The sequence below is a fragment of the Pongo pygmaeus genome, chromosome 23 (genome assembly GCF_028885625.2).
Source record: "Pongo pygmaeus isolate AG05252 chromosome 23, NHGRI_mPonPyg2-v2.0_pri, whole genome shotgun sequence".
NCBI lineage: Eukaryota > Metazoa > Chordata > Mammalia > Primates > Hominidae > Pongo > Pongo pygmaeus.
In genome coordinates this window covers 47,245,136-47,272,648 of record NC_085931.1, presented here as the reverse complement: position 1 = coordinate 47,272,648, position 27,513 = coordinate 47,245,136, and the positions used below count along the sequence as shown (strand labels likewise).

At 54.8% G+C, this 27,513-nt stretch overlaps 1 protein-coding gene across 1 annotated transcript in view; it reads left to right on the top strand.

The window, feature by feature from the left end:
- The window catches only part of MYH9 (myosin heavy chain 9), a 105,900-nt gene extending 82,629 nt beyond the window's left edge, over positions 1 to 23,271 (top strand). Inside the window, exons 17-41 of the mRNA XM_054469417.2 lie at positions 181 to 302; positions 1,141 to 1,210; positions 2,103 to 2,263; positions 3,571 to 3,679; positions 4,592 to 4,723; positions 5,201 to 5,407; positions 5,994 to 6,131; positions 7,236 to 7,359; positions 9,255 to 9,426; positions 10,558 to 10,770; positions 11,190 to 11,334; positions 11,970 to 12,176; positions 12,392 to 12,496; positions 12,774 to 12,926; positions 14,026 to 14,274; positions 15,392 to 15,604; positions 15,749 to 15,961; positions 16,275 to 16,436; positions 17,843 to 17,971; positions 18,696 to 18,784; positions 18,868 to 18,991; positions 19,317 to 19,525; positions 20,123 to 20,231; positions 20,369 to 20,541; positions 21,769 to 23,271. Of these exons, the coding sequence (XP_054325392.1) occupies positions 181 to 302; positions 1,141 to 1,210; positions 2,103 to 2,263; positions 3,571 to 3,679; positions 4,592 to 4,723; positions 5,201 to 5,407; positions 5,994 to 6,131; positions 7,236 to 7,359; positions 9,255 to 9,426; positions 10,558 to 10,770; positions 11,190 to 11,334; positions 11,970 to 12,176; positions 12,392 to 12,496; positions 12,774 to 12,926; positions 14,026 to 14,274; positions 15,392 to 15,604; positions 15,749 to 15,961; positions 16,275 to 16,436; positions 17,843 to 17,971; positions 18,696 to 18,784; positions 18,868 to 18,991; positions 19,317 to 19,525; positions 20,123 to 20,231; positions 20,369 to 20,541; positions 21,769 to 21,886 (3,846 nt within the window). The 3' untranslated portion in view covers positions 21,887 to 23,271. The remainder of the gene's footprint in view (positions 1 to 180; positions 303 to 1,140; positions 1,211 to 2,102; positions 2,264 to 3,570; positions 3,680 to 4,591; positions 4,724 to 5,200; positions 5,408 to 5,993; positions 6,132 to 7,235; positions 7,360 to 9,254; positions 9,427 to 10,557; positions 10,771 to 11,189; positions 11,335 to 11,969; positions 12,177 to 12,391; positions 12,497 to 12,773; positions 12,927 to 14,025; positions 14,275 to 15,391; positions 15,605 to 15,748; positions 15,962 to 16,274; positions 16,437 to 17,842; positions 17,972 to 18,695; positions 18,785 to 18,867; positions 18,992 to 19,316; positions 19,526 to 20,122; positions 20,232 to 20,368; positions 20,542 to 21,768) is intronic.
- Positions 23,272 to 27,513: the final 4,242 nt, after the last annotated feature.

The following is a 27,513-nucleotide window of genomic DNA, read 5'->3' as shown; positions in this document are numbered from 1 at the left end:
CTCTTGGTGACATTGGCCCCTCCCAGACCTGCATCCTTTGACTTCATTGTCAAAACCTGCGGGCTGCAGTGACCCCCTCCCTTAGGCTTTTGCCCTGTCAGGTTCATAGGGGTTCCCCGACCTTTCTCTGACTGTTCTAGGCACAGAAGTGAGACCGCATGTGTGTGTTTTCTTCCCCAGGCCGGCAAGCTGGACCCGCATCTCGTGCTGGACCAGCTGCGCTGCAACGGCGTTCTCGAGGGCATCCGCATCTGCCGCCAGGGCTTCCCCAACAGGGTGGTCTTCCAGGAGTTTCGGCAGAGGTGAGCCAGGGCCTGGAGCCCGCTTCTCCTGGGCCCGGCTGTGCGTGCAGTGAGTCCCAGAGGTGGGCTGCTGCTCCCTGGCAGGATCCTGTCGTGAGGGAGCGACGTCCTCCATCCTTGTAGAACTGAGTCTGGCCAGCTCTTCCCCACCTCCTTCTCTTTTCCACCCTTTGCAGGAAAGGAGACTTCCCCATTTTAATACCGAAATGCAGGTCATCATCATCCTGTTGCCTTTTGCTCCTAGTAACTGCCGGCCCTGGTGCTATTTGCTACAGTTAGAGGAGCTATGAAAAGAAATGTAAAAGAATCAGCCAGAGACCTAGGATATTACAGGAACTTTGTGGAAATGAAAGTCGTGAAACACGGCCGTGCGTTGCTGTGTGCGAAGACGGCGACACCTTCCTATTTCTCTAATGACTGTGCTGAGTGTCAGTTGCTGTCGGGATGCAGCCGTTTATTTCTTGGGCCATCTCTGTTTATTAGCAGCTCCCTGCAGCATCCCAGGGAAGCTGTGTGAACATGGCTGTCCCTGGGTGACAGATGAGGATCCCAGGCAATTAGCATTTAGTGAGTCCAACCTGAAGCACGCCCTTGAGTGATTGAAACGGTCCTACACGAGTTTCCATTCACTTTCCGGAAAACACCAAGCCTTCCTTGTCTCATTCAGCCGAAGAAAAGAGCGGGGTGGGATTTGCCTGTGTCTTCTTTCCTTGGGAGAGTTTATGTAAAGAATTCTGTGTCTGTTGCATTGTAGAAATGATCTTAATCTCTTGCCTATTCCAGGCACGTGGAATCGAGGCAATGGATAAAATGACCAGGCTTCTCTTTCCTTCCTCAGATATGAGATCCTGACTCCAAACTCCATTCCCAAGGGCTTCATGGACGGGAAGCAGGCGTGCGTGCTCATGGTGAGTTGAGCTGCTGTCCCTGCCTCTCTGGATGGGCAGCCCCTTGTCTGGGGAGTGCCCGCATGGCCAGGGCCTGCCTTGCTGTATCAGTGGTCGGTGGATGCCCAGGCTGTGTCCCTTCTGATGCTCCTCGTCTGACTCTGCCGGGCGCCCTTTGCAGCAGCCCCTCGGCCTCAGATAGCCAGGGATGGTGTTTGGCACCAGGGTGGTGTGGAGGAGACGAGAACTGTAGCCATGGCCGGGCTCTGATGTAAGATGATGGCCTCTTTGGTTTGGGGGACATTCTCTTGCTTCTTGCTCACGGGCCTGACTCTACATCCAGTGTAGTGAGCAGGGCAGCTCACAGCCAGGGCAGCTCACAGCCAGGGCAGTAGGCCTGGTGCTCCGTGACCTGGGCTTCTCCTCCCTCCCTCCCCTCTCCCAGCCCTAGTGCAGTGCTGGATGGGCCGTGCGCATGCTCTGAGTTCCGGTTGAATGAAGGCCCTGCGGTGACTCAGTGCCAAGCCAGGGCTAAATCCCACCCTGCTCCTTTTTTCCCCTTCCCAGGATCCTGTTGTTTCTGGCGTGTCCAGGTTAGCAGCCGCTACCTTTGGCCTCGTTTTACTTCATGTTCTTTCTAAAGAATCAGAAAGCTTTGGCTGCAGAGTAGGGAGTTGGTGGGAGGAAAAGAGAAGGAAAAGTTCAACACCTACTGTGTGTACAGCCTGCATTCGGTGACGGGGAGATGGGGAACAGGAAGAAGGAGGGAGAGGAGATGGCTTTCTGCTCTCCAGATGCCCGTCAGCCAGTGGGAAGAAGGGTGAAGGGCACACCTCCAGCTGTGCCTGGGCCACCCTTTCACGGAGCCATGGCCAGTTGCTGGCCAGGTAAACGGCCTATTCCTCCCACCTAGATAAAAGCCCTGGAGCTCGACAGCAACCTGTACCGCATTGGCCAGAGCAAAGTCTTCTTCCGCGCCGGTGTGCTGGCCCACCTGGAGGAGGAGCGGGACCTGAAGATCACCGATGTCATCATAGGGTTCCAGGCCTGCTGCAGGGGCTACCTGGCTAGGAAGTGAGTCCTGGGAGATACTCCTGCCCCACACGCCAGGCCTTGCCACGCCCTTCTGTTGCCAAAGCGCACTTAGCGGGCCGTGGTCTAGAACACCCCACTGCAGCCAGGCCCACGTGGCTCTTCCTACCCCTGTTCCTGGATTTCTACCTTTGAGGAGTAGAATTGGGCAGTTCTTTTTGTTTTCTTTTTTTTTTTGAGACAGAGTCTCACTCTGTCGCCCAGGCTGGAGTGCTGTGGCGCATTCTCGGCTCACTGCAACCTCCTCCTCCCACGTTCAAGTGATTCTCCTGCCTCGGCCTCACTAGTAGCTGAGGTTACAGGCGCACGCCACCATGCCTGGCTAATTTTTGTATTTTTAGTAGAGACGGGGTTTCATCATGTTGCCCAGGCTGGTCTCGAACTCGTGACCTCAAGTGATCCGCCCACCTCAGCCTCCCGAAGTGCTGGGATTATAGGCGTGAGCCACTGCTCCTGGCTGAATCGGGCATTTCTGATTGGGGTTTACAGTGATGGGTGGGAAGAGGCCGACTGCTTGGATTTGCCTGCCTGAAAGATCCTGCTTACCAGGACTGCTTACCGTGTGACCCTTGTGGGGACAGCACCCAGAGCCTGCCTGTCCCTAAAGAACCCTGTGATTCCAGGGCAGCAGGCCATCCTCGAGTCCAGACTCATCCTTGACTCGCTGGGGAATGAGGGCCCCCGTGCTGCAGGACAGCGGGTGTGGGCACTGCACACTCGTCCTCTTGTGCTCGGGGATGAGGGTCCTAGCAGGAGCGCCAAGCTCTGGGAGATGAAGCCCGAGCGTGTGGCATTTGCACAGCTGGAGGCTTGTTTATCCAAAAGCCCTCTAGCTGACACCCGCAGCCCACCTTCACAGAACGTCAGCTCCCGACGTTCTCCCACCAAACAAAAGCTCAGATAGGGAACAGCACAAAGGGTGGGAAGCTGAAGTCCAGAGTCACCCAGGGCCAGTCGGCTTAATGACCAAGGGTCATGCTCAGTCCCCACGCTAAGTAGGATCTGTGGTTACTTCACACGAGCCTTCACCCCCGTGGGCTCCTCAGTGGAGGGGTAGTCTGGTGACCTAGGTCCTTCGCCCACTGTAAGATTAGTGCCTCATGGAGTCACACAGCCTGTAAGTGGGAGAAACTTATCTCAACCCCAAGGCCAGACCCCTTCCCTGAATTGCTTTCTTGAGGTGCCCCAGGCAAGGGTAGACCCCCAGAAAAGCTTGAGGACAAGGCCAGGACTGTTAGGTTGGGTCTGCTGTCCACTGCCCCGTGCTGACCATGTTCCTCACCCCACAGAGCATTTGCCAAGCGGCAGCAGCAGCTGACCGCCATGAAGGTCCTCCAGCGGAACTGCGCTGCCTACCTGAAGCTGCGGAACTGGCAGTGGTGGCGGCTCTTCACCAAGGTGCGTGCTAGAAGGGCCTCCTGAGTAGCTGGGACTACAGGTGCACACCACCATACATACCTGGCTAATTGTTTGTATTTTTTGTAGAGGTGTGGTCTCACTATGTCGCCCAGGTTAGTCACAAACTCTTGGGCTCCAGCAATCCTCCCACCTCGGCCTCCCAAAGTGCTGGAGTTACAGGCGTGAGCCACTGTGCCCGGGCCTTTTTGATTTTTAGTAGAGACAAGGTCTCACTATCTTGCCCAGGCTGACCTTCCTGGCCTTTAAAAAAAAAAACAAATCTCTTTATTTTTAAACTTGTCCGGGCTGCTTTTGTGTATAATACATCATTTATGGTAATGGCGAAAAACCAACTCACAAAAAGCCTAAAGAATTAAATAAATATTCACACATAAACCCTTAGCCTAAACCAACAGCAGCAGCAATTTTAGTGTTTAATCTCTCGCTCTTTTTCTCACTGCCTATAAAACCTCAGCTATGTAAACAGTATACATTCTTCCATAGCTGAGTTTGACTCATATAAACAGTATTGTAGTTTGTACATTCCATTTATGATTCCTTCATTAGTATCATTTTTTTAGAGGTAGTGTGCTGTTCCCTAGGGGACACATCATTATCTGGGTACTTTTTCAGAGATGGGTCCTTCCTCATTTTCTTGCTGTGATAAACAGTGCCGAGGTGAACATCCATCTTCACGCACACGCAGGGGTAGTTTCCCTGGAATGTAGTTAGTGGGTCAGAAGCCCATGGTACAGAGTGCCAGGAAGATGTGCCTGCTTGCAGCCCCCACCACGGCGTGTCTTCTTGCCCCTCACTTTCATGTTTCCAGAGGTGAGGGAGAGGCCTCACACCAGTTGGCAGAGGCGGGCATCTTCCAGCCAAGCATGTCTCTACCTCCATCTCCTCTCCCAGGTCAAGCCGCTGCTGCAGGTGAGCCGGCAGGAGGAGGAGATGATGGCCAAGGAGGAGGAGCTGGTGAAGGTCCGAGAGAAGCAGCTGGCTGCAGAGAACAGGCTCACGGAGATGGAGACGCTGCAGTCTCAGGTGGGTGTCAGTGCAGGCTCCGTCCAGGTCGCACGACCTGCCCGGTGCTGCCACCTGTTGGCCATCGGTAGGCACGGCATGCTGGAAGCTTCTATTACTATAGGAGTTTTCTACAACTGAGTTTCCTGTTACTGTAGGAACAGTGACCAGTCTCTCTGCGGCCCCATTCGGTGTTAAGTGATGTAGGGAGGCCACTTAATAGAATGGAACATTCACAGGTGTTGGGTTCAAACCTCAGCTCTACCACATGACTTGGGCCCATTTCCTGGGACCTTGCTCTGGAGCTCATGGGGTAGTGAAAAATCAAGGACACGATGTCTGGAAGGTGCCTGGAAGCTTCAGAGCTCTCCAGATGAAAGCTACTCTTGTCTGCATGTTCCTTTCCCTCTGGGATCCTGAGCCACGGCGTCCATCCTTGAGGATGGAGTGGCTTGAGGGTGTTGCGAGGAGCTTGTGTTTTCTACTTGTTGTTCGCAGCTCATGGCAGAGAAATTGCAGCTGCAGGAGCAGCTCCAGGCAGAAACTGAGCTGTGTGCCGAGGCTGAGGAGCTCCGGGCCCGCCTGACCGCCAAGAAGCAGGAACTGGAAGAGATCTGCCATGACCTGGAGGCCAGGGTGGAGGAGGAAGAGGAGCGCTGCCAGCACCTGCAGGCGGAGAAGAAGAAGATGCAGCAGAACATCCAGGTTCCTGCCCGCTGCACCCGGGGAGGGGTGGGGCTGGAGGGCCAGGGCGGGGTGGAGGAGCAGGGACCAGGAGCTGGGAGAACATGGAATTAGGGTCCAAGGAGGCTGCTCCTCACACTGTCTGCTTGGGGCACTCAGTGAGAGGTGTTCCCTTTGGGCTGGTAGTTTGTGACATGTGCATCTGAGATCTCCATGAGCACTGCCTGGGCCAGCATCAAGGCCAATTTGATTTCCCTGCCATGAGCCCTGGCCCTGGCTAGCCGGAGGGGCACAGGGCCAGCACCTCTGCGTCCTGCCTGTTTCATGGGTGGGAGCTTGCTGCAGGAGACCCTTCAGAACATTGCACCGGTGTTCTGGCCCTGTGTCCCAGTTTGAAATCTGGAATCCAACAAATGGGGCTTGGGCCCTGCCTCGGCTGTGGCCCTGGGCTGGCAGACCTTGCCGTCCCCACCTCAGCCATGGCCCTGGGCTCACAGACCTTGCTATTTTCTCCTTGGCATTTGGACCTGGCCTTCAGACCTTGCTGCCTTCACCTTGGCCATGCCTCTGGGTCTGCTGTCCTTACTGTGTCTCTGGCCCCCGGCAGGAGCTTGAGGAGCAGCTGGAGGAGGAGGAGAGCGCCCGGCAGAAGCTGCAGCTGGAGAAGGTGACCACTGAGGCGAAGCTGAAAAAGCTGGAGGAGGAGCAGATCATCCTGGAGGACCAGAACTGCAAGCTGGCCAAGGTGAGGCCCGTGGCTGCCGCCTGCCGCTGCTCCAGGGGCGCCGTGGATGGGAGAGTGTGGTCACCCTTGCAGGGCCGGGCTCCAGCCCTGCTGCTGCTGCTTTCTGTCTCTTCCGCCTGCAGCATGAGGGCTTCTGCTTAACTGCCAGTGCTCCCTGGAGGTCCCATGAGCCTTAGTTGAGGGATTTCCTCATAAGCAAAGGGGCCCTGGGGAAGGGTTTGTCCTTTCCCCTCTGGAAAACTCTTCTTTGCCAGCCGTGAGACCCGAGCCTTCGTAAAGGTGGCCATCTGTGCAGCATTGCAAATGTTGGTCACTGTGGGGTTGGGGACACTTTGGTGGCTCTGTGTTGAGATACTGGGTACTCTTCCTCCACTGTCTCCGGGCGACAGCTGTTCCTCCTGAGAATGAGTTGGGTCCCTGTCAGTGTCTGCCCAGGGAGCAGATAGCAGCCGGGGAACCAATTAGAGGAGAAGGCAGGAGAAGGCAGCCTCCCCACCTTTCGGGGCTCCTCAGAACATGGGAGCCCCAAAGGCTGCAGAGGCTGAGGTGGCAGGATGCCCACCCGGGACTGGGATGAGGGGACTCAGGCACTTGTGCCGAGCTGTGGCCGCTGGGCAGGGGTGTTGCGGGGGCCACACAGAGCAGAAAGCAAGGAGAGCAGCAAGCAAGGAGAGCAGCCCAGGGCACCGCAGGGCTGAAGAGGGGTAGAGGCCGTGGCCCACCTGGCAGGTGAGAGAGGGGCATGGAGAGGGTGGCCTGGTGGCGCAGGTGAGCGCCGTGTGGCAGCCTCTTGAAGGAGTGGAGCCATCTGTCCCTGCTGACACTAGCTGTCACCTGGAATCCTTTCTCACCCAAGCCCACAGGGGAAGGGGAAGGGCTTGGGCACCCACATTTTTCGGTTCTAAGGAAGCATACCTTGCTGTTTCAGGGGAACTCGTCACCTTTCAAAATTATCCTTTGATCCAGGAAAATCCTAATGAACTTGATCAAGTGTCTAAAGCCCTCTCCATTCAGCCCCAGATTTCCGGGCGAGTCATGCTTTGAGGCTAGCTAGTGTTCTGTGCTCAACCAACACTAAATGCCAGCCTACTCCCCTCTCCTCAGGAAAAGAAACTGCTGGAAGACAGAATAGCTGAGTTTACCACCAACCTCACGGAAGAGGAGGAGAAATCTAAGAGCCTCGCCAAGCTCAAAAACAAGCATGAGGCAATGATCACCGACTTGGAAGGTGAGGGGGTGACGAGCCGGGGGTGATAGGCAGGGGCTGGCGGGCAAGGGCTGGCGGGCAAGGGCCAGCCTGTCTGACCGGAACACTGAGGCCTCCTCAGCTCACGGTGAGCCTGGGCCACACTACAGCACTGGCTGCTGCCCTTTAGACCTGAGGTCACCAGGTAGAGGGGAGCCGTGTCTGGTGCCTGCGGGAACCTGAGCCTCCAGGCCCCTGTTGCTCTGTGGCGAGATGCCCCCCTGCATGAAGCGTGTTTAGAGAGCTTTGGCGTTGCTCTGCTGTGTGCCGTGGGTTTTGGAAGCTTCTGAGACTTCCTAGGAGGCTCAGGGTTTGACCCACAGGACTCACTAGCTCTGTCACTGACTGGCTGGGTCATCTTGCACCTATGACTTAAGCTCCATGAGCTTTAGTTTTACCTAAAAAGGGGACACAGTGCTAGGGTGTCTGTGAGAATTTCATTAAATACATGTGAACACATACGTACCGTAAAGTCCTAGACAAATACTGCGGAAGCTCATTGCTTGACTTGGGGCAGGGTGACAAATCCTGCCTTGTCTCTGTGTGCCCTCGGGATCTGTGGCGGGGTGGGGGCACTGGGGTAGAAGCACAGGTCCGTGGCTGTCTGAAGACCCCCGGCCCTGCCCCTTGAGAGGAGTGGACAGCTGGGGGAACAGGGGAACCCTGACTACTCTGGGAACTCTGAGCTCATACCAGGGGAGGGAGACCAAACCTGACTGCCAGGAGGATTATCCCCAGCTTAGTTTCACAGTCTTGTCCGGCCTCCTCACATCTGCAGGGGATGAAGTGAGTCAGGTCCAGCAGAAGAGACGTCCGGACACAGAGAGATCTCTTCCCTCACAGACACCCTCCCTCACCTGGGAGAAGCCTGGAAGACTTGGTCATCTAGGAGGTCTAGGGGTTGCACCCACCAGATGGACAGACATGAAAGGTTGACACTAATAAGCACTAACACAGACACGGAGCCGTCAGAGCACACACATGCTGCTGCTGGGACTGCAAACTGGTAGACGGTGTTAGAGAACGATCCGGCAGTCCTAGTGAGGTTGAAGCTTGGCATGCCGGTGACCCGGCCGTTCCATCCGTCACTCAGCCGTGTGCACTGAGAGTGAGCAGGATGCTTGCACCAGCGTTGATCAGAGCGTGCAATGAACACAGCCGCATGCCCGCCAGCTGCAGGACGGGTACATAAATAAGTTGTGGTGTATTCTCATAATGGAATCCTAGACAAATGTTCATACACATCTATTCCAGCGAAACTTCACGGGCTACATCTCAAGATCATGAGATGAGGTGGCAAAGGCACGGCAGGGAATAACCATCACGAGGCAGGCACTGTTCTAGGTGCTTTTTAAGATAGTAACTCATTGGCGCCTCACAACATCCTAATGAAGTAGGCCGTCTCCTTTTGCTTATTACTCAGACGAGGTGTAGAAAGTAGCTTTCCCAAGTGACGTCATAGAGTTATAAAGCTAGACATAGAGCCCTGACTGTGCGATTCCAACTGTGGAATTCACACAAGGCAGTTCCATTATATAAGTTCAGATTCACACACAATTGAACATGTTTTTTAGAGATACCGACATGGTACAGCCTTCAAGGGAACCAAGGGAATTACGAACACCAGCTTTAGGAGAGTACTTAATTCCTGGCAGGGAAGGACAAGGAGTGAGTTGGAGAGAGACACGCCAGGGGCTGGCAGTTTGCGGTGATGTCCTCTTCCTGCACCCAGGAGTTGGGTGCGAGTGTCTGTGTATTTGTGATGCTTTAAGCCTGACACACGTTTCTTAACGAGTGCTCAGTATTTTGTATAAGTAATTGACACGGGGACAGAACCCATGGCACTGAGGGCTATGTGGGCTCCCCGCTCATTGCAGAGCGCCTCCGCAGGGAGGAGAAGCAGCGACAGGAGCTGGAGAAGACCCGCCGGAAGCTGGAGGGAGACTCCACAGACCTCAGCGACCAGATCGCCGAGCTCCAGGCGCAGATCGCGGAGCTCAAGATGCAGCTGGCCAAGAAAGAGGAGGAGCTCCAGGCCGCCCTGGCCAGGTGAGGACCCCGCCTGCCCGCCCGAGGCCAGGTGGCCTGGGCCAGCCCTTCCTACTTGCTGCTGGCCTTGGTTCTCTGCACCAGTGAGCTGTGAGCATTCTTTCCACCGTTGTCTTAGAAGAGCCATTTATTTCATAGCAAAACAGTTCTTGTGCATTCAGGGCATGGTGAGGGGCCTCATTTGTCTTTTGTTTATTTGTTTATAATATGAAAAAAAGTCATCCACAGCTCTATCACCCACCTACAATAGTCCTTTCCTAATTTCTTGCTATAGGCACACTTAAAAAAAAAAAAAAAAAAAAAAAAGACTTGGCCAGGCACGTTGGCTCACGTCTGTGATTCCAGCACTTTGGGAGGCCAGACCGAGTGGATCACTTGAGGTCAAGAGTTCGAGACCAGCCTGGCCAACATGGTGAAACCCCCATCCCTACCAAAAATATTAAAAAATTCTCCAGTGTGGTGGTGCATGACTGTAATCTCAGCTACTCAGGAGGCTGAGGCAGGAGAATCGCTTGAACCCAGGAGGCAGAGGTTGCAGTCAGCCAAGATCGTGCCATTGCACACCAGCCTAGGTGACAGAGCGATACTGTTTAAAAAAGTCTCTTTCTGAGACTTTATTTTTTAGAGTAGTTTTAGATTCACAGCAAGAGTCAGCAGAAGTTTCTCCATCTATCCGCTGCCCCACTCATGCACCGCCTCCTCTGCAGTCAGCATCCCCCACCACAGTGCTGTGTCTGTTCTAATTGGTGAACCTACGTTGACCCGTCATAACCATCTAAAGTCCGTAGCACATTTGTATTTTTACTGAGTTGCAGTCATCCTGCGGTGTAGCATTTTATTTCCTTTTCTTCCCATTTAACAAATCATTTGACTTTTAAAAATATTTGAAGCAGTGAATCTTACTTTGGAAATTGAAACGATTCCTCTGTGAGGTTTTCTACTTCTCAGAGGGGTGTTGCCCTTCAATCTGGTTGTCTCAGATGTTGTTTCTGCTGAGAGCCATCCTAAGTGCCATGATTGTGACCACAGGAGGCAGCTTTGGCTGCTGCACCTCTCTCAGGCCTGTCCTGCAAACTCTGCTCCTTGGAGGTGAAACTCTCCTTATACTGATGTTGCTGGTCGCTTTGGCAGAGTGGAAGAGGAAGCTGCCCAGAAGAACATGGCCCTCAAGAAGATCCGGGAGCTGGAATCTCAGATCTCTGAACTCCAGGAAGACCTGGAGTCTGAGCGTGCTTCCAGGAATAAAGCTGAGAAGCAGAAACGGGACCTTGGGGAAGAGCTAGAGGCGCTGAAAACAGAGTTGGAGGACACGCTGGATTCCACAGCTGCCCAGCAGGAGCTCAGGTGTGCCCTGGGACCAAGTCCCTGGGGTTGGGGAGGGCAGGCAGGGGGGCCTCGGCTTGGAGACATGGACCCCGGGCCTCTGCACACACACATGCCATAGCCCTGTTATGCACCAGCAGGCATGGAAGCTGCTGGTTCCTCAGCAGTTTCTCTCTACAGAGTAGAAAGCCTGTTGAAGAACCTGGCTCAAAGTTGCGGGTGAGGCAAGGCTGGGCTTTAAAGCTGAAAGGCTACAGAAGCCTCTCACGGCGCGTCTTTGAGCCTGGGCCGTGGGCTAGATGGCTAGGAGGGGCCGGTGGGTAGAAAAGCTGCCTGGAGTGCCTGTGCCCTGGCCAGGCCTCTCTTTGGTCAGGGAAGAGCCCTAGGGACAGCCTCGCTCCAGCACCCCCAGCCTCCACTCAGGGGATTTCTCTCTCCAGGTCGAAACGTGAGCAGGAGGTGAACATCCTGAAGAAGACCCTGGAGGAGGAGGCCAAGACCCACGAGGCCCAGATCCAGGAGATGAGGCAGAAGCACTCACAGGCCGTGGAGGAGCTGGCGGAACAGCTGGAGCAGACGAAGCGGGTGCGGAGCCTCCCTGAGACCGCAGTGGGAGGGCAGGGTTCCCTGTGCTGGGCCCACAGAATCCAAACCAGTCCTGCAGAGCAGTTGCAGGGTCCTACCCAACTGCCTGGTTCTGAGGCCAGGCTCCCCCTCTTAGGGGCTTTGTGACTCATGCCTCAGTTTCCCTGTTCATAAGGGAGGATTATGGTATGTCTGTCTCATGTGGTTATTTGAGGGTGAAAACATTACATCGTTACTTTGAACATCAGACTTCAAACAGGCTTTATTGGAAGTCTAACTACAAACAATTATAGTTCCCCTCATTGCATTATAAATATTGCTAACATCTGCAACACCAATGCCATGCCCTAGAACCTGGCCTCTACCCAGGGCAGAAGGCTGGGCAGGTATTAATTTAGAGATGGGGAAGCTATGAGATGTCCTAAGCAGTGAAGACAGGAGCCAAGTGTCACCCACCAGCTAAGAGAGAAGAGGACAGGACAGATGAGGCCTGAGTCGTCTGAGTCCAGGACTCAGGCACACCGTCGTCAGGGCTGCAGAAGCAGTGATGTCTGGATCTAGAGTCCAGTGATGATAGACCAGCCAGCCTTGTGTCAGGAGGCCCCCACGCACGTCTTTGCTTTCTTTCCCACTAGGTGAAAGCAAACCTCGAGAAGGCAAAGCAGACCCTGGAGAATGAGCGGGGGGAGCTGGCCAACGAGGTGAAGGTGCTGCTGCAGGGCAAAGGGGACTCGGAGCACAAGCGCAAGAAAGTGGAGGCACAGCTGCAGGAGCTGCAGGTCAAGTTCAACGAGGGAGAGCGCGTGCGCACAGAGCTGGCCGACAAGGTCACCAAGCTGCAGGTGAGGCCTCCGCCGGGACCCCGGCGTGGGCAGTGGGCCCCAGCAGCAGTTGTGGCCCAGGTCCCCGGGTGCACGTGTGCTGTCTCACATGCTGGTTCCTCAGACCCTCACGGTTCAGCTTGTGACTCGGGTCCAGCTTTACCTAAAGGAGCTGAGGTGGGGCAGGAGCAGTGGGGCTGGGTCCATGGTCCTTTGTGTCTCCCCGCCCGGTGCAGGTGGAGCTGGACAACGTGACCGGGCTTCTCAGCCAGTCTGACAGCAAGTCCAGCAAGCTCACCAAGGACTTCTCCGCGCTGGAGTCCCAGCTGCAGGACACTCAGGTAAGGGTGGCACCAGGTTCCCAGAAGGTGGACTCCCCCAGGAAGGCCCCTGTGTCCACGCGACATTAGCTTCAGAGCCCATCGGATTGCCCATCCTCTCCTCCATCTCCTTCATCCTGTGGGTGGGTCTCTGCGTCCTCCCAGCTCCCACCAGGTCTTTACGTGGCCATCCCCTAAATCAGCAGGACCAGCTCCTCCCTCTCCTCAAGGGTGTGGGGTTCCTGGGTTTTGGACACCACCCTCCTGAGCACCCGCACCCCTCTCAACCTGCGAGTAGGAGCTGCTGCAGGAGGAGAACCGGCAGAAGCTGAGCCTGAGTACCAAGCTCAAGCAGGTGGAGGATGAGAAGAATTCCTTCCGGGAGCAGCTGGAGGAGGAGGAGGAGGCCAAGCACAACCTGGAGAAGCAGATCGCCACCCTCCATGCCCAGGTCTGGAGGTCTGGGGAACCGGCCGGACTCTGCAGGCTGGGGAGCTGCTGGCCGGGCATTGGCCTGGGCACTGCAGGACAGCCCTGCCCGCTGGGCCGGCCCATTGCTGCTCTCCCCCAGGGAAGCCCACCGTGCTCTCCCACATCAGTGCTCTCAAGGAGAGGAATCCAGGGATCTGTGGACTTAGATGGGGGACACCACTGCTTTCACTATTTTACACCTGTATTTCCACCAGTCTTTAGCTGAAATTCAGCATTGCTTCCATTATGAATGTAGGCAGCAAGCCATGGTGGTGGCAGTACCTGCACCCTCGTCATCTGTAGAAATGGCCAGTTACCCTGTCTAGGTCGCGGCCGAGTTCCTTGGCCTCGTGGGTCCCAGGCCTGCGCTGAGTTTGCTATCTGATGTGCTACCTTGCAGCACGTGGCTTCCTGAGCCACGGTTTTTTAGAATGTGTGACAAATGCATTTTTCTGTACTGGTTGGCCTGGTGATCCCTTATGTTTATTTCATGCCTGTTAAAACATTGTCATGAGAAGGAGTCCTTAGGCCTCTCTAGACTGCCAAGAGGTCCATAGCCTAATATGTATTCAGAGCTCCTGCTCTAGATCCTATCTTGGGCCTCCATGTGCCAGGCCAGAAGGCCTGAACCACCTCGGGTTGGGCTGGGAGTCCATTCCACAGTCAGGGCAGGAGTAGCCCGCGAGTGTGCCTGATTGCAGGTTTATCTCCAAGTGCAAGGATGGGGCTGGGTGATGGGGACCTTGTGGACACCCCCACAGGGCACTGGCCCTGCTCTCTGGGAGCGGTCTCCGTAGGGCGAGAGGCTTGGTGTGGATGAGGGCTGGGAGCCCCCGCGGCGGGCCTGGGTGTCAGCCTCCCCTGGGCTTCACACAGTAGACGGATGCCCCTTTGCAGAAGCTCCATTTGTCTTGTCCCCATGAAGAGGGAAGTGACTGGGGGAGGCGGTTTCATAACTGGGCAGATCCCCGGTGCCCCTTCCACGGTGTGGCAGGCAGGCTCCCAGCTGCCCCAAGGACGGGTGTGCCACCTGAGCAGGTGCCATCTCGGGCATCTGCTTACTCCTTGCTCCTGCCCAGGTGGCCGACATGAAGAAGAAGATGGAGGACAGTGTGGGATGCCTGGAAACCGCTGAGGAGGTGAAGAGGAAGCTCCAGAAGGACCTGGAGGGCCTGAGCCAGCGGCATGAGGAGAAGGTGGCCGCCTACGACAAGCTGGAGAAGACCAAGACGCGGCTGCAGCAGGAGCTGGATGACCTGCTGGTGGACCTGGACCACCAGCGCCAGAGCGTGTGCAACCTGGAGAAGAAGCAGAAGAAGTTTGACCAGGTGTGTGGCCGTTGGCCCCATCCTTTGCATTTCCTCTCCTTCAAGCACTGAGTCCAAGGCGAAGGGCCCGTCAGAGAAAGCCTGGGCTCCCTCAGGGTCTCACCCAGGAGGGGCCGTGCGGGGCCAGCGCTTAGAGGCCCCCCAGTCTCTGGCTTGTCGAGGGTCCCGGGGAGAAGGCCAGTGGAAGAGGGAGTCTTCATGCGATGGGTTGAGGAGTGACTTTTCCTTTCTGATTTTTTACATTTTTCAGATTTTCTCTAATGAACTGGTTTGACTGTCTTTTAAACGATTTATTTATGCATTCACATTACTTCCTTATTCCAAAAGATCTGAGGGCAGCTGAGGGGGATGCGGACTCGGGGACGGGATAGAACAGTAGAAGACATCGGGCAGCCAACTGCGGCAGCCGGATCTGGCCCCCTGCATTTTGTAGGGAAAGATAGACTGAACACAGCCACGCTCCGTCGTTCTCGTGTTGTCTCTGGTTGCTTTGTGCTGTGGTAGTGGGGTTGAGCCATTGCTGCAGAGACTGTAGGGCCTGCATACTCTAAAGAATGCACTATCTGGCCCTTTAGGAAATGGTCAGCAACCCATGGGATAATTAAGGTTTGGGCCAAAAGGAAGGGAAGGTGGGGAAATAGGATAGAGCCAGGTGGGTGCGCACAGAGAACAGATGCCAGGGGACAGAAGCTGTCGTTAGAGGAGACCACAAATGGGGTTCAGGCTTCCTGGCAGCCAGCTTGGTATTCACTTCGTGAAAAATGCCAACCAAATGCCAACTTTGGTTCAGGAGAACCAAAGCTCTTACAGGTTTGGAGGGCTCTCATGGAAGGGGCAGCGTGCCATAAAGGGTTGCGATTAGTAAGTGATGAAAATTAAACAGACGTTACAACATGGTGTTCACAGTGGTGCCTGCCCCAGTCGGCAGTCATCCCATCATGAGGATGCACGGGACTGTGTGTATTGTCCCGGGCACAGCCCTGGGCCTGTGCTTCCTAGGCCTGCTCCTCTCTGCCATGGCCTCTGGGCTCCTCGTTCCCCAGGGAGCTTAGGCCCAGCTGCTCTGCCCTGCTGGGGGCCGTAGCTCTGAGCCTCATGGTGCCCACCTCTTTCCCAGCTCCTGGCGGAGGAGAAGACCATCTCTGCCAAGTACGCAGAGGAGCGCGACCGGGCTGAGGCGGAGGCCAGAGAGAAGGAGACTAAGGCGCTGTCACTGGCCCGGGCCCTGGAGGAAGCCATGGAGCAGAAGGCGGAGCTGGAGCGGCTCAACAAGCAGTTCCGCACGGAGATGGAGGACCTCATGAGCTCCAAGGACGACGTGGGCAAGAGCGTGAGTGCTGGGCCTGGCAGCCAGGTCTTGGGAGGGACCCGAGCGGGGTCATCACAGAGGGTCGGTGTGTGCACGGACTCCGGGTCTCGCAGACCCAGGTACCTGCCAGTCCCTTGCTCCTGACTTGGGCTCTCTGGGGCTCAGGTCCACGAGCTGGAGAAGTCCAAGCGGGCCCTGGAGCAGCAGGTGGAGGAGATGAAGACACAGCTGGAAGAGCTGGAGGACGAGCTGCAGGCCACCGAAGACGCCAAGCTGCGGTTGGAGGTCAACCTGCAGGCCATGAAGGCCCAGTTCGAGCGGGACCTGCAGGGCCGGGACGAGCAGAGCGAGGAGAAGAAGAAGCAGCTGGTCAGACAGGTGTGCATGGCCTCCTGCTACCCCGTGGGTGCTCAAGGCTGCCTTGGCTTCACGCAGGCTTCTGTTCTCTCCTTCCACCTGGATTGTGTTAGGGCCCCTTGACCACACCTCCCCTCCCATATCCCTTCTTTCTAGCCCCCTGTCTCGGGGTTCAGTGACTCACCTTCTTAGAGTTCTTATGATCAGTAATCCCCACTGGCTTCCTGAGGCCCCATGGATCCTGCAGAACTGGCCTGAGGCTTCTGAGTTCAGAGCTAGGGCAGGGTCTCTGAGTGGGTCCAGCTTCCCAAGCTGTTGATGTTCCTTCCCCCAGGTGCGGGAGATGGAGGCAGAGCTGGAGGACGAGAGGAAGCAGCGCTCGATGGCAGTGGCCGCCCGGAAGAAGCTGGAGATGGACCTGAAGGACCTGGAGGCGCACATCGACTCGGCCAACAAGAACCGGGACGAAGCCATCAAACAGCTGCGGAAGCTGCAGGTGAGGGTGGGCGGGGCCCAGGTGAGGGTGGGCGGCACCCGACTGAGCCAACTACATGTGAAGGTGCCAGGGCTCGGCCCGGGGCGGGAACCTGGCAGGGTGGCGCCTCCTGGGAAGGTCCTGGGTGCTTCCAGCCCCATCTCACTGACAGAGACTCAGAGGCTCGGAGGTGAGTGGAAACATGATAGTCCAACAGCAAACTTGCAAAACGGTGTATGACTGAGTACATAAAACACAGAAGCAAACAAGTACAAGCCTAGACATGGGTGGAGTTCAAGAAGGTCTCACTTAATGCAGACTTCCAGAATCACCCGGGTCCTGACACCCTCCAGCCTTCTGGGCTCTGGGGCGATGGTTCGGAGAAGCAGCCCGGAGTGTGGGACACATACTTGGAAATCTTCACCTCACTAATAATTAAAGAATAATTAACACGTAAAAACAGCTCTGATACGCCATATCATGTAACAAGAATAACCTTAGTTTAAAAAAAATTTTTTTTTTTTTTTTTTTTTGTGACAGAGTCTTGCTCTGTTGCCCAGGTTGGAGTGCAGTGGCGCGATCTCGGCTCACTGCAAGCTCCGCCTCCTGGGTTCACACCATTCTCCTGCCTCAGCCTCCCCAGCAGCTGGGACTACAGGCGCATGCCGCCACGCCTGGCTAATTTTTGTAATTTTAGTAGAGACGGGGTTTCATCATGTTAGCCAGGATGGTTTCGATCTCCTGACCTTGTGATCCGCCCGCCTCGGCCTCCCAAAGTGCTGGGATTACAGGTGTGAGCCACTGCGCCCGGCCAAAAAAAAATTTTTAAGTGTAAAAAAAAACCCACAAAAACTTTAAAACCTCGCTGTGGTCAAGGTTGTGGGCATAGATGCTCTGATTGCTGGTGGCATTTTTTTACTGGTGTGGTCGGGCTGCACATAGCCAGTCATGCTCTTTGATTTGGGGAATCTCAATTTCGGATTTATCTGCAAAAGGAAAAAAAGGCTATTTGACAAAGATCTTTAGTGTTAAAACAAATAACAGGAGACTAACAAAAGGAAAGGTGTTTCCTGCCTGTGGTGGGGACGGCCTGGCAGGCTGGGCACTGGTTTTGAGTGGCAGGTGCGCATTAGGGGTGGCACCATGGGCACTGGCTTCCGGCCCACAGGAGGGGACAGAAAGTAGAAAATGAAGCTCAGCTTGGGCTCACGTCCATGGTGACGAACACCGTCAAAGTGTGCGTTATGGGGTGGGATACACAGATGGTTGTCTTTAGTTACCTTTTTGCCCTGTCACCACGGTTAGTTGGTTAAATACAGCATTGAGTGGAGCACCAGCCATGAGCCCTGTTGGCGAGGTGACCTGCGAGGGTTGGGGTGGAGGGCCAAGGAGCTGGGTGGGGTGCCAAGCCTCTGTCCCCACCCCAGGCCCAGATGAAGGACTGCATGCGCGAGCTGGATGACACCCGCGCCTCCCGCGAGGAGATCCTGGCCCAGGCCAAAGAGAACGAGAAAAAGCTGAAGAGCATGGAGGCCGAGATGATCCAGTTGCAGGAGGTGGGTGGGGCTGCAGTGGAGAGCGGCACCGCTGCCCTGCGGCCAGCAGATGGCAGCGTGGGGCTTTCAGCTGAGGACAGGGCTGGAGTCCGACTGGGCTCCAGGAATTGTCTGGGGATGGCTCTCAAGTTACGTAAGGATTCCCTCCAGGGTTCCGTTACATAGCGGGGCTCCCTTGTATGATCAGAGTGTGTGTGTGTGAAACTGGCATCCCTCATATGAGATGAGGCTTTGTGGCTGCCACCACCTCCTGCTGTGAATGGTGCCTGGTGAGAAGGGGTCTGAGCGTCCCCTCGGCCGCCCTGTCCGTCGCACCTGAGCCCGTCCTGAAGTGTTTCCCAGGTCTAGAGGGTGCCCTGCAGTGTGATGTGCTGGCTGCGAGTGCGTCCAGGGTGTAGCCAGAGCTGACTCCAGGCTGTGGCTCACTCAGAACAGGGAGGGGCCGCACTGAGTGGCTCTGTCCACGTGGTCTCCCGGGTTAGGCCAGGACACTTCTTACTTATCGCCACACCCTGGCACCTGGCTTGATTCCTGGCACTTAAATGTAAGAGTTTTATAAACTTACGGTGCTTAAGCTATATCTTCAGGGGGGCACCAGCCCTGTGAGCTAGAGGGTTTCTGGTGGGCCTGGGGAAGGGCTTGAGGGGAGGGTGCCTGGGGCTGGGAAGGATGGTCTTGCGGGGCTGTGGCTGCCTTCAGGTCACGCTCTGGGTCTTTGTGGCAGGAACTGGCAGCCGCGGAGCGTGCCAAGCGCCAGGCCCAGCAGGAGCGGGATGAGCTGGCTGATGAGATCGCCAACAGCAGCGGCAAAGGGTGAGCCGAGTGAGGGGGCAGAGTTGGGGGGGACCAGGTGTGTCCCCAGGGTAGGCCCCTCACTTCTCCTGCCCACCCCGCAGAGCCCTGGCGTTAGAGGAGAAGCGGCGTCTGGAGGCCCGCATCGCCCAGCTGGAGGAGGAGCTGGAGGAGGAGCAGGGCAACACGGAGCTGATCAACGACCGGCTGAAGAAGGCCAACCTGCAGGTGGGTGCCAGGCCTCCCACCCTGGGCTCTGGCTGGAGCCACCACGGCAGAGCTGGCCTCGGACCCAGCTGGCAGAAGCACAGGCCAAGTGCCAGCTGCTCCCCAGGCGCTTAGGGGAAAATGTCCAGGCACCTGGACATGAAAGGTCCCCCTCTGGCTTCTGTATTGGGTGTTCAGAAGTTTCTAATCTTCTCTTTTCTGGGAGACCCAAGACTCTGGACCCCAGGGGTTTGGTGGGATCCTGCTGCCACCTTCCTCCGGCCCTGCTCATGCCCTCCAGCCAGGGCCCCAGCCCTCCCCAAGGTCACTGGCCCTCCTTCTGCAGATTGACCAGATCAACACCGACCTGAACCTGGAGCGCAGCCACGCCCAGAAGAACGAGAACGCTCGACAGCAGCTGGAACGCCAGAACAAGGAGCTCAAGGTCAAGCTGCAGGAGATGGAGGGCACTGTCAAGTCCAAGTACAAGGCCTCCATCACCGCCCTCGAGGCCAAGATCGCACAGCTGGAGGAACAGCTGGACAACGAGACCAAGTACGTGCCCCCGGCCCCGCCCAACCCCAGCTGTCCTGGGAAAAACTCTGGCCCCCCTGCAGTCCTGCCCAAATCTGGGCCACAACCAGCTCTCTGTCTCCTGAGCCTGGAGGCTGTTTCCCTCCCTCCTGATGGGGCCCTCATCCCTTCCACAGGTTGGGTGGTTGGGGGAGCTTGTGGGGTTTGAACAGGATTCTCTGTTCCACCTCTAAAGCCAGGAGTTTTGGTGGCTGTGTCTGAGGGTGAATCAGAGCAGGAGGTAGAGGGGGGGTCCTGCCCACTGGGGCAGTTGTTCTATGGGCTCAGCCAGGACTGAGACTTCCTTGGAGGGAATGGGTTTTACACCAGGCCCCCAAACCGCTTTTCCAGTTACATAGATGCTCTTCCCTTACCTGAGCCCGTTTCCTCATCTGTAAATGGGGCTATTTGCAGTGCCCGTCGTAAGAAGCCAGGCACACATAGGTGTCCAGCAAAGGCTTCCCTAGGTGATCCCTAGATGCCAGTGAGCCCCGGGGAATGGGTGGTCCAGGTTAGGGCTTGTTGGCCGGACCCTCTGAAGGAGGGTGTTCCCTCTGAGCCACCTTGTCTGTCATGCAGGGAGCGCCAGGCAGCCTGCAAACAGGTGCGTCGGACCGAGAAGAAGCTGAAGGATGTGCTGCTGCAGGTGGATGACGAGCGGAGGAACGCCGAGCAGTACAAGGACCAGGTGTGGGCGCTGGTGGGGCAGTGAGAAGGGCAGCGGGGCTGGGCAGCAGATGGGGTGACAGGCAGGGCAGTGGGGCTGGCTGGCTGCACGCCCAGAGCCCCTAACCGGGGCCACGGGCCACACGTCCATCTCTGCAGGCCGACAAGGCATCCACCCGCCTGAAGCAGCTCAAGCGGCAGCTGGAGGAGGCCGAAGAGGAGGCCCAGCGGGCCAACGCCTCCCGCCGGAAACTGCAGCGCGAGCTGGAGGACGCCACCGAGACAGCCGATGCCATGAACCGCGAAGTCAGCTCCCTAAAGAACAAGCTCAGGTGAGCCACCCTGCCCACCCGCGCCTTTGCCTCGGCACTTCTCTCAAAAGGTAGCTTGTTCCTCAACCAGAGCCCACAAGCAAGGCACGAATGTCACCAAGAAAGGACTGCACAAAGTAATCTCTGCCCCTTCTGGCTTCTTGCCTTTGAGGCTTTAGCTTAGTGTTTTGAACACACGGTAAACTCTAGGTAGTTTATTCCCAGCCTGTCCTAAAAGTCTATTGTCTTTTGAATTGGAAGTTGCTTGAGGCCACCTGGCCCAGTCCTGGCACATGTTTAGGTGCCTCAGTTAAATACCTGCAAAACGAATACGAGCCTCATGAATGATGCCTACAGAGGTTAAAAAGGCTCCTTTGCATTTCTCAGGGAGTGTTAACACTCAAGAAGTAGTGAATGTTTGAAGCAGAGTATCTTATTCTCTGAGATTCTCATTTCTGACGTGTTTTTTGTGGGGATCTTTTTTTTTTTTTTTTCCTGAGACGGAGTTTCGCTCTTGTTGCCCAGACTGGAGTGCAATGGTGCAATCTCGGCTCAGTGCAGCCTCTGCCTCCCGGGTTCAAGCGATTCTCCTCCCTCAGCCTCTGAAGTAGCTGGGATTACAGGCATGCACCACTATGCCCGGCTAATTTTTATATTTTTAGTAGAAACGGGGTTTCACCATATTGGTCAGGCTGGTCTCAAACTCCTGACCTCAGGTGATCACCCGCCTTGGCCTCCCAGAGTGCTGAGATTACAAGCGTGAGCCACCGCTCCAGGCCTTCATGGGGCTCTTTTTTTAAGCATAAGTAGTCAGTATTGTGTATGAATTTTCTGCCATGTAGTAGAAAGAGGGTGCCTGTCTTTGTACTCTGTGTGAACAGGCACACCTGTTTACCTGTCTTGGTTTCACCGGTTTTATAGGAGTTGCAACAGAGGATGGCATTTTACACTTACTTTTGTGCCTTTCCTGTTGTAATTGGTCCTGTTTGCCTGAGCTGTTTTTGTGCTGCTGTTGTGTGTGAAGATGACTGACACCTAAACATTTTGCGGGAAGCTTTGCCTGCTTTCCTGAGAGTGGTCCTGTCTAGCTCAGCTGTGGCTCCCAAGGCTCCGCCTTGCTTCTTCCTGGTGGGAGCAGCCAGGCACCTGGTTTCCCTCTCGAATTCGCTTTGACATGTGTGTGCTGAGCTGTGGCCACCCCTGGCCTGGCTGGGCCCGCTGACCCTCTGCCTCTGCCTCTGCCCCCAGGCGCGGGGACCTCCCGTTTGTCGTGCCCCGCCGAATGGCCCGGAAAGGCGCCGGGGATGGCTCCGACGAAGAGGTGGATGGCAAAGCGGATGGGGCTGAGGCCAAACCTACCGAATAAGCCTCTTCTCCTGCAGCCTGAGATGGATGGACAGACGGACACCACAGCCTCCCCTTCCCAGACCCCGCAGCACGCCTCTCCCCACCTTCTTGGGACTGCTGTGAACGTGCCTCCTGCCCTCCGCCCCATCCCCCCATCCCGTTTCCCTCCAGGTGTTGTTGAGGGCATTTGGCTTCCTCTGCTGCATCCTCTTCCAGCTCCCTCCCCCGCTCAGAATCTGATACCAAAGAGACAGGGCCCGGGCCCAGGCAGAGAGCGACCAGCAGGCTTCTCAGCCCTCTCTTGTCAAAAAGCACAAGATGTGGAGGCGAGGAGGGCAGGCCCCCGGGGAGGGGCCAGAGTTTTCTATGAATCTATTTTTCTTCAGACTGAGGCCTTTTGGTAGTCGGACCCCCCGCAGTCGTCAGCCTCCCTGACCTCTGCCACCAGCGCCCCCACTCCTCCTCCTTTCTTTGCTGTTTGCAATCACACGTGGTGACCTCACACACCTCTGCCCCTCGGGCCTCCCACTCCCATGCTCTGGGCGGTCCGGAAGGAGAAGGCCCTGGGGCTCCACCTCTGTGCAGGGCACAGAAGGCTGGGGTGGGGGGACGAGTGGATTCCTCCCCACCCTGTCCCAGGCAGCGCCACTGTCCACTGTCTCCCTCCTGATTCTAAAATGTCTCAAGTGCAATGCCCCCTCCCCTCCTTTACCGAGGACAGCCTGCCTCTGCCACAGCAAGGCTGTCGGGGTCAAGCTGGAAAGGCCAGCAGCCTTCCAGTGGCTTCTCCCAACACTCTTGGGGACCAAATATATTTAATGGTTAAGGGACTTGTCCCAAGTCTGACAGCCAGAGCGTTAGAGGGGCCAGCGGCCCTCCCAGGCGATCTTGTGTCTACTCCAGGACTGGGCCCGAGGGTAGTTTACCTGCACCGTTGACTCAGTATAGTTTAAAAATCTGCCACCTGCACAGGTATTTTTGAAAGCAAAATAAGGTTTTCTTTTTTCCCCTTTCTCGTAATAAATGATAAAATTCGGAGTCTTTCTCACTGCCTTTGTTTAGAAGAGAGTAGCTCGTCCTCACTGGTCTACACTGGTTGCCGAATTTACTTGTATTCCTAACTGTTTTGTATATGCTGCATTGAGACTTACGGCAAGAAGGCATTTTTTTTTTTTTTAAAGGAAACAAACTCTTAAATCATGAAGCGATATAAAAGCTGCGTATGCCTACAAGCTCTGAATTCAGGTCCCAGTTGCTGTCACAAAGGAGTGAGTGAATCTCCCACCCTACTCCCTTTTTTATATAATAAAAGTGCCTTAGCATGTGTTGCAGCTGTCACCACTACAGTAAGCTGGTTTACAGATGTTTTCCACTGAGCATCACAATAAAGAGAACCATGTGCTACGAGCCGTGTCTGTAGCATTTGTCTGCGGCCAGGGGGCCCTGGACAGGACTAGGCCTGGCTTCTGCAGCCAATGCCGGCTCTGCATCGTCGGGAACCAGATTGGCTGAGGCGTAGGCTGGGCTAGCTGTGGGCGGTTGTGCAGAAAAGCTAAGATGGAAAGGTGGGCTAGGCCAGATCCAAGGAGGCTAAGAGCATCTTAGAAACCTTGGTTCAAGGCCGGGCACGGTGGCTCACGCTTGTAATCCCAGCACTTTGGGAGGCTGAGGCAGGTGGATCACCTGAGGTCAGGAGTTCAAGACCAGCCTGGCCAACATCTCTACTAAAAATACAAAAAAAATTAGCCGGGCGTGGTGGTGTGTGCCTGTAATCCCAGCTACTCAGGAGGCTGAGGCAGGAGAATCGCTTGAACCTGGGAGGCAGAGGTTGCAGTGAGCCGAGATTGTGCCACTGCACTCTAGCCTGGGCGAGAGTGAGACTCTGTCTCAAAAAAAATAAATAAAAAATTTTAAAAAAGTGGACACTATCTGGGTCAGCTTAAGGAGGTGACCCATTTTTGGCAAAACAGCTGCATGCACATTCCCTGGCCGTTAGCTTCCTATGTGCCACCCTGCCCTGTCACCCTGGGCAAGTCACTCCCTTCCCAGCTAGCATCCTTGTCTGTTAAGTAAAGTACACTGGATGTTTGCTGCTGGATGGTGGTCCTTGCACCAGCAGCGTTGGCTCTACGTGAGAACTGCTTAGAAACTATTTCAGACCCCACCCCCAACCCTCTGAATCCAACTCCACTTTAACAAGACAAGATCCACAGATGATCTTCACGGCATTTTGTCAGAATCTTTTTTTTTTTCCCTGAGATGGAGTCTCACTCTGTCACCCAGGCTGGAATGCAGTGGCGCAATCTCAGCTCACTGCAACCTCCGCCTCCCAGGTTCAAGTGATTCTTCTGCCTCAGCCTCCCAAGTAGCTGGGATTACAGGTGCCCTCCACCACACCTGACTAATTTTTTTGTATTTTTAGTAGAGACAGGGTTTCACCATGTTGGTCAGGCTGATCTGAAACTCCTGACCTCCAAAGTGTTGGGATTACAGGTGTGAGCCACCACACCTGGAGTTTTTTTTTGTTGTTGTTGTTGTTTTTTTTTTTTTTTTTTGAGACAGAGTCCCTGTCACCCAGGCTGGAGTGCAGTGGTGCGATCTTGACTCACTGCAACCTGTGCCTGCCAGGTTCAAGTGATTCTCATGCCTCAGCCTTCTGAGTAGCTGGGACTACAGGCATGCACTACCACACCTGGCTAATTTTTGTTATTTTTAGTTGAGATGGGGTTTTGCCATGTTGGCCAGGCTGGTCTCGAACTCCTGACCTCAGGAGATCCACCTGCCTCGGCTTCCCAAAATGCTCGGATTACAGGCATGAGCCACCACACCTGGCCATTTCACCCCATTTGAACCTTAGTTTTCTCCTCTGGGAAGCCAAATTAATAAATGTTTTTATCACAGGGCCGTTGTTGAAGCATGTATGACTATGTGTGTGAAAATGTTTTGCAAACCAAAAAGGGCTCAGGTGCTATTATTTTTTTTCTGCAAAGGTTGGGCTTTGAAAGGACTTTAATTAAAGATTTTAATTGTAAAATATTCATAACCTAAAATTGCCTTTGTAACCATTTTTAAGTGTACACTTTCGTGGAATTACATTCACATTGTTGCACAACCACCATCATCCACAGAACTCTTCTCTTGCAAAACTGACACTTTGTACCCAGTAAACATGAACTCATTCTCCCTCCCCTAGCCCTTGACAACCACCACTCTGCTCCCTATCTTTATAAATTTGACCACCGTAAGAACCTCACATGAACAGAATCATACAGCATGTGTCGTTTTGTGACGGGCTTATTTCACTTAGCAGAATGTCCTTAAGGTTCATCCTTGTTATAGCATGGGTCCGAATTTCCTTCCTCTTTAAGGTGGAATAATATTCCCTGTGTGTACACATCCCATTTTGCTTATCCGTTCATCTGTCGGTGGACACCTGGGTTGCCTCCACCATTTGGTTATGGTGAACGACGCTGCTATGAGCATGACTGTACAAATATCTGGTCAGGTCCCTGTTTTCATGCTGTTGGGTATATTCCCAGAAGTGGAATTGAGGGATCCTATGGTAATTCTATATTTAAGTTTTCAAAGAACCGCCATATAGTTTTCCACAGCAGCTAAGTGCTATTATTTTATTTATTTATTTATGTATTTATTTAGAGACGGAGTCTTGCTCTGTCACCCAGGCTGGAGTGCAGTGGTGCGCTCTCAGCACTGCAACCTCTGCCGCCCGGGTTCAAACGATTCTTCTGCCTCAGCCTCCCAAGTAGCTGGGACTACAGGTGCCTGCCACCACACCCGGCTAATTTTTGTATTTTTAGTAGAGACAGGGTTTCACCATGTTGGCCAGGCTGGTCTTGAACTCCTGACCTCAGGTCCTCAGGTGATCCTCCCACCTCGGCCTCCCAAAGAGCTGGGATTACAGGCGTGAGCCACCACGCCCAGCCAAGGTGCTATCATTTTTAAGGTCATGCTTTGGCACCGCAATGACTCCAGACAAGAGTCTCCTTTGTCTCTTGGCTGCTGGAGGGAAGGGGATAGAGGTTGGCAGTGCCCGTTGGTGCATGTTCCAGAGATCCTGGTGCTGTGGGTGCTCACAGCACCCTCCCTACTCTCCACTCCTCATTTCTCCTGTTTGGGATCCACTGAGCTAGAGGCTTCTCCCTCTCCCTAGGCTAAAGCTTATTTGCAGCACCCTCAGTACCTATTAGCAGAGAGGCGTTCGAGCTGAAATCCTGCATCTAAATCAATTACTCAATTACCTATTTCAAATTTGAATCCAAAAACTACTCTGTTAACTCTGTGAATGAGTCCAGTTCTCTTAAATGTTATATGTGCATCAAAATGAAACACACATTTGTCTTGACTTCAGCAGGAAAATATTATGAGCTTGATTGTGTTTGTCATTTTTATACCTACTTCTGAACCTTCCTGAAGCTGACACCTGTTATTCAGGGCCCAATTTTTCCATCTGAGGAAAGACAAAAAGGATTGTCCATGAGACGCTGCTAGTGGCCGGGCTGTGAGTGGCCGGGACCAGTGGCTGCTCCCTCAGCCTCCTATGGGGTCCCCAGGGGCTGTGGGCATGAGACACAATTCCCTTCCCCTGCATCTTGCAGTCCTAAGCTGTTTGTCTCCGCTAGCCACTGATGCCTTCAGAAGCCCCCATTGTCAAATGCCCAGCTTGAAGCTCGCCACCTCCTTCCAGGGTGACTTGAAAAAGAGCAGAACAGGGCGCTGGGGTCCCTGTCGTGGTGCACACAGACAATGACATCGGGCATGACCTGGCCAAGCACACCTCTCCATTGGCGGGGCAGGGTGGGTGGGAGTGGTGGCTGCGAGGGGGGCTGTCCACGCTTCCAGCTTCCACTAGGTGGTGCTGGCGACGTCATCGTACATCTTCCAAAGCAATTTCAGGGTTCGTTTCCCTCTTTGAGTTGGGTTTGCCTTCTCAGTGGCCGAAATTGCGTCTGGACCCAAGATTTTGGCCCAAGCCCCCTCCTCTGGAGCTGCAGACATGCTGGGTGAATTTTCCTATGGTGTCGATGGTGAAGCTGAGCCCTATTCATAGTCACTAGATCCTTGGAATCTCCAAATGGATGGTCTCCGCTCACGTTCCACGTCCCTGGAGTTAAAAGACACCTGATTCTCACCTGGATTTGAGTCTGCAGTCCCCATTCTGGTTGCTCCACTATGAGATTACGTTCAGGGAGTCTATCATCAACCTAAAATAACAACAGAAAGGGAGTCTCTGAAGATAACAAGTTTATTCCGGAATGAGCAGAAGGATTTGTAAATCCGGAAATACATGATGTGCCAGGACACCCCATGGTGGGACCACAGGCTGACTCAGGGAGACAAAGGAAAGCAGAGGTGGTTTTTTTGTTTTTTTGTTTTTTTTTTTTCCTGAGATGGCGTCTCACTTTGTAGCCAGGCTGGAGTGCGGTGGCGCAATCTCGGCTCACTGCAACTTCCACCTCCTGGGTTCCAGCAATTCTCTTGCCTCAGCCTCCGAGGTAGCTGGAAATACAGGCATGTGCCACCACGCCTGGCTAATTTTGTACTTCTAGTAGAGATGGGGTTTCTCCATGTTGGGTAGGCTGGTCTCGAACTCCTGACCTCAGGTGATCCACCTGCCTCGGCCTCCCA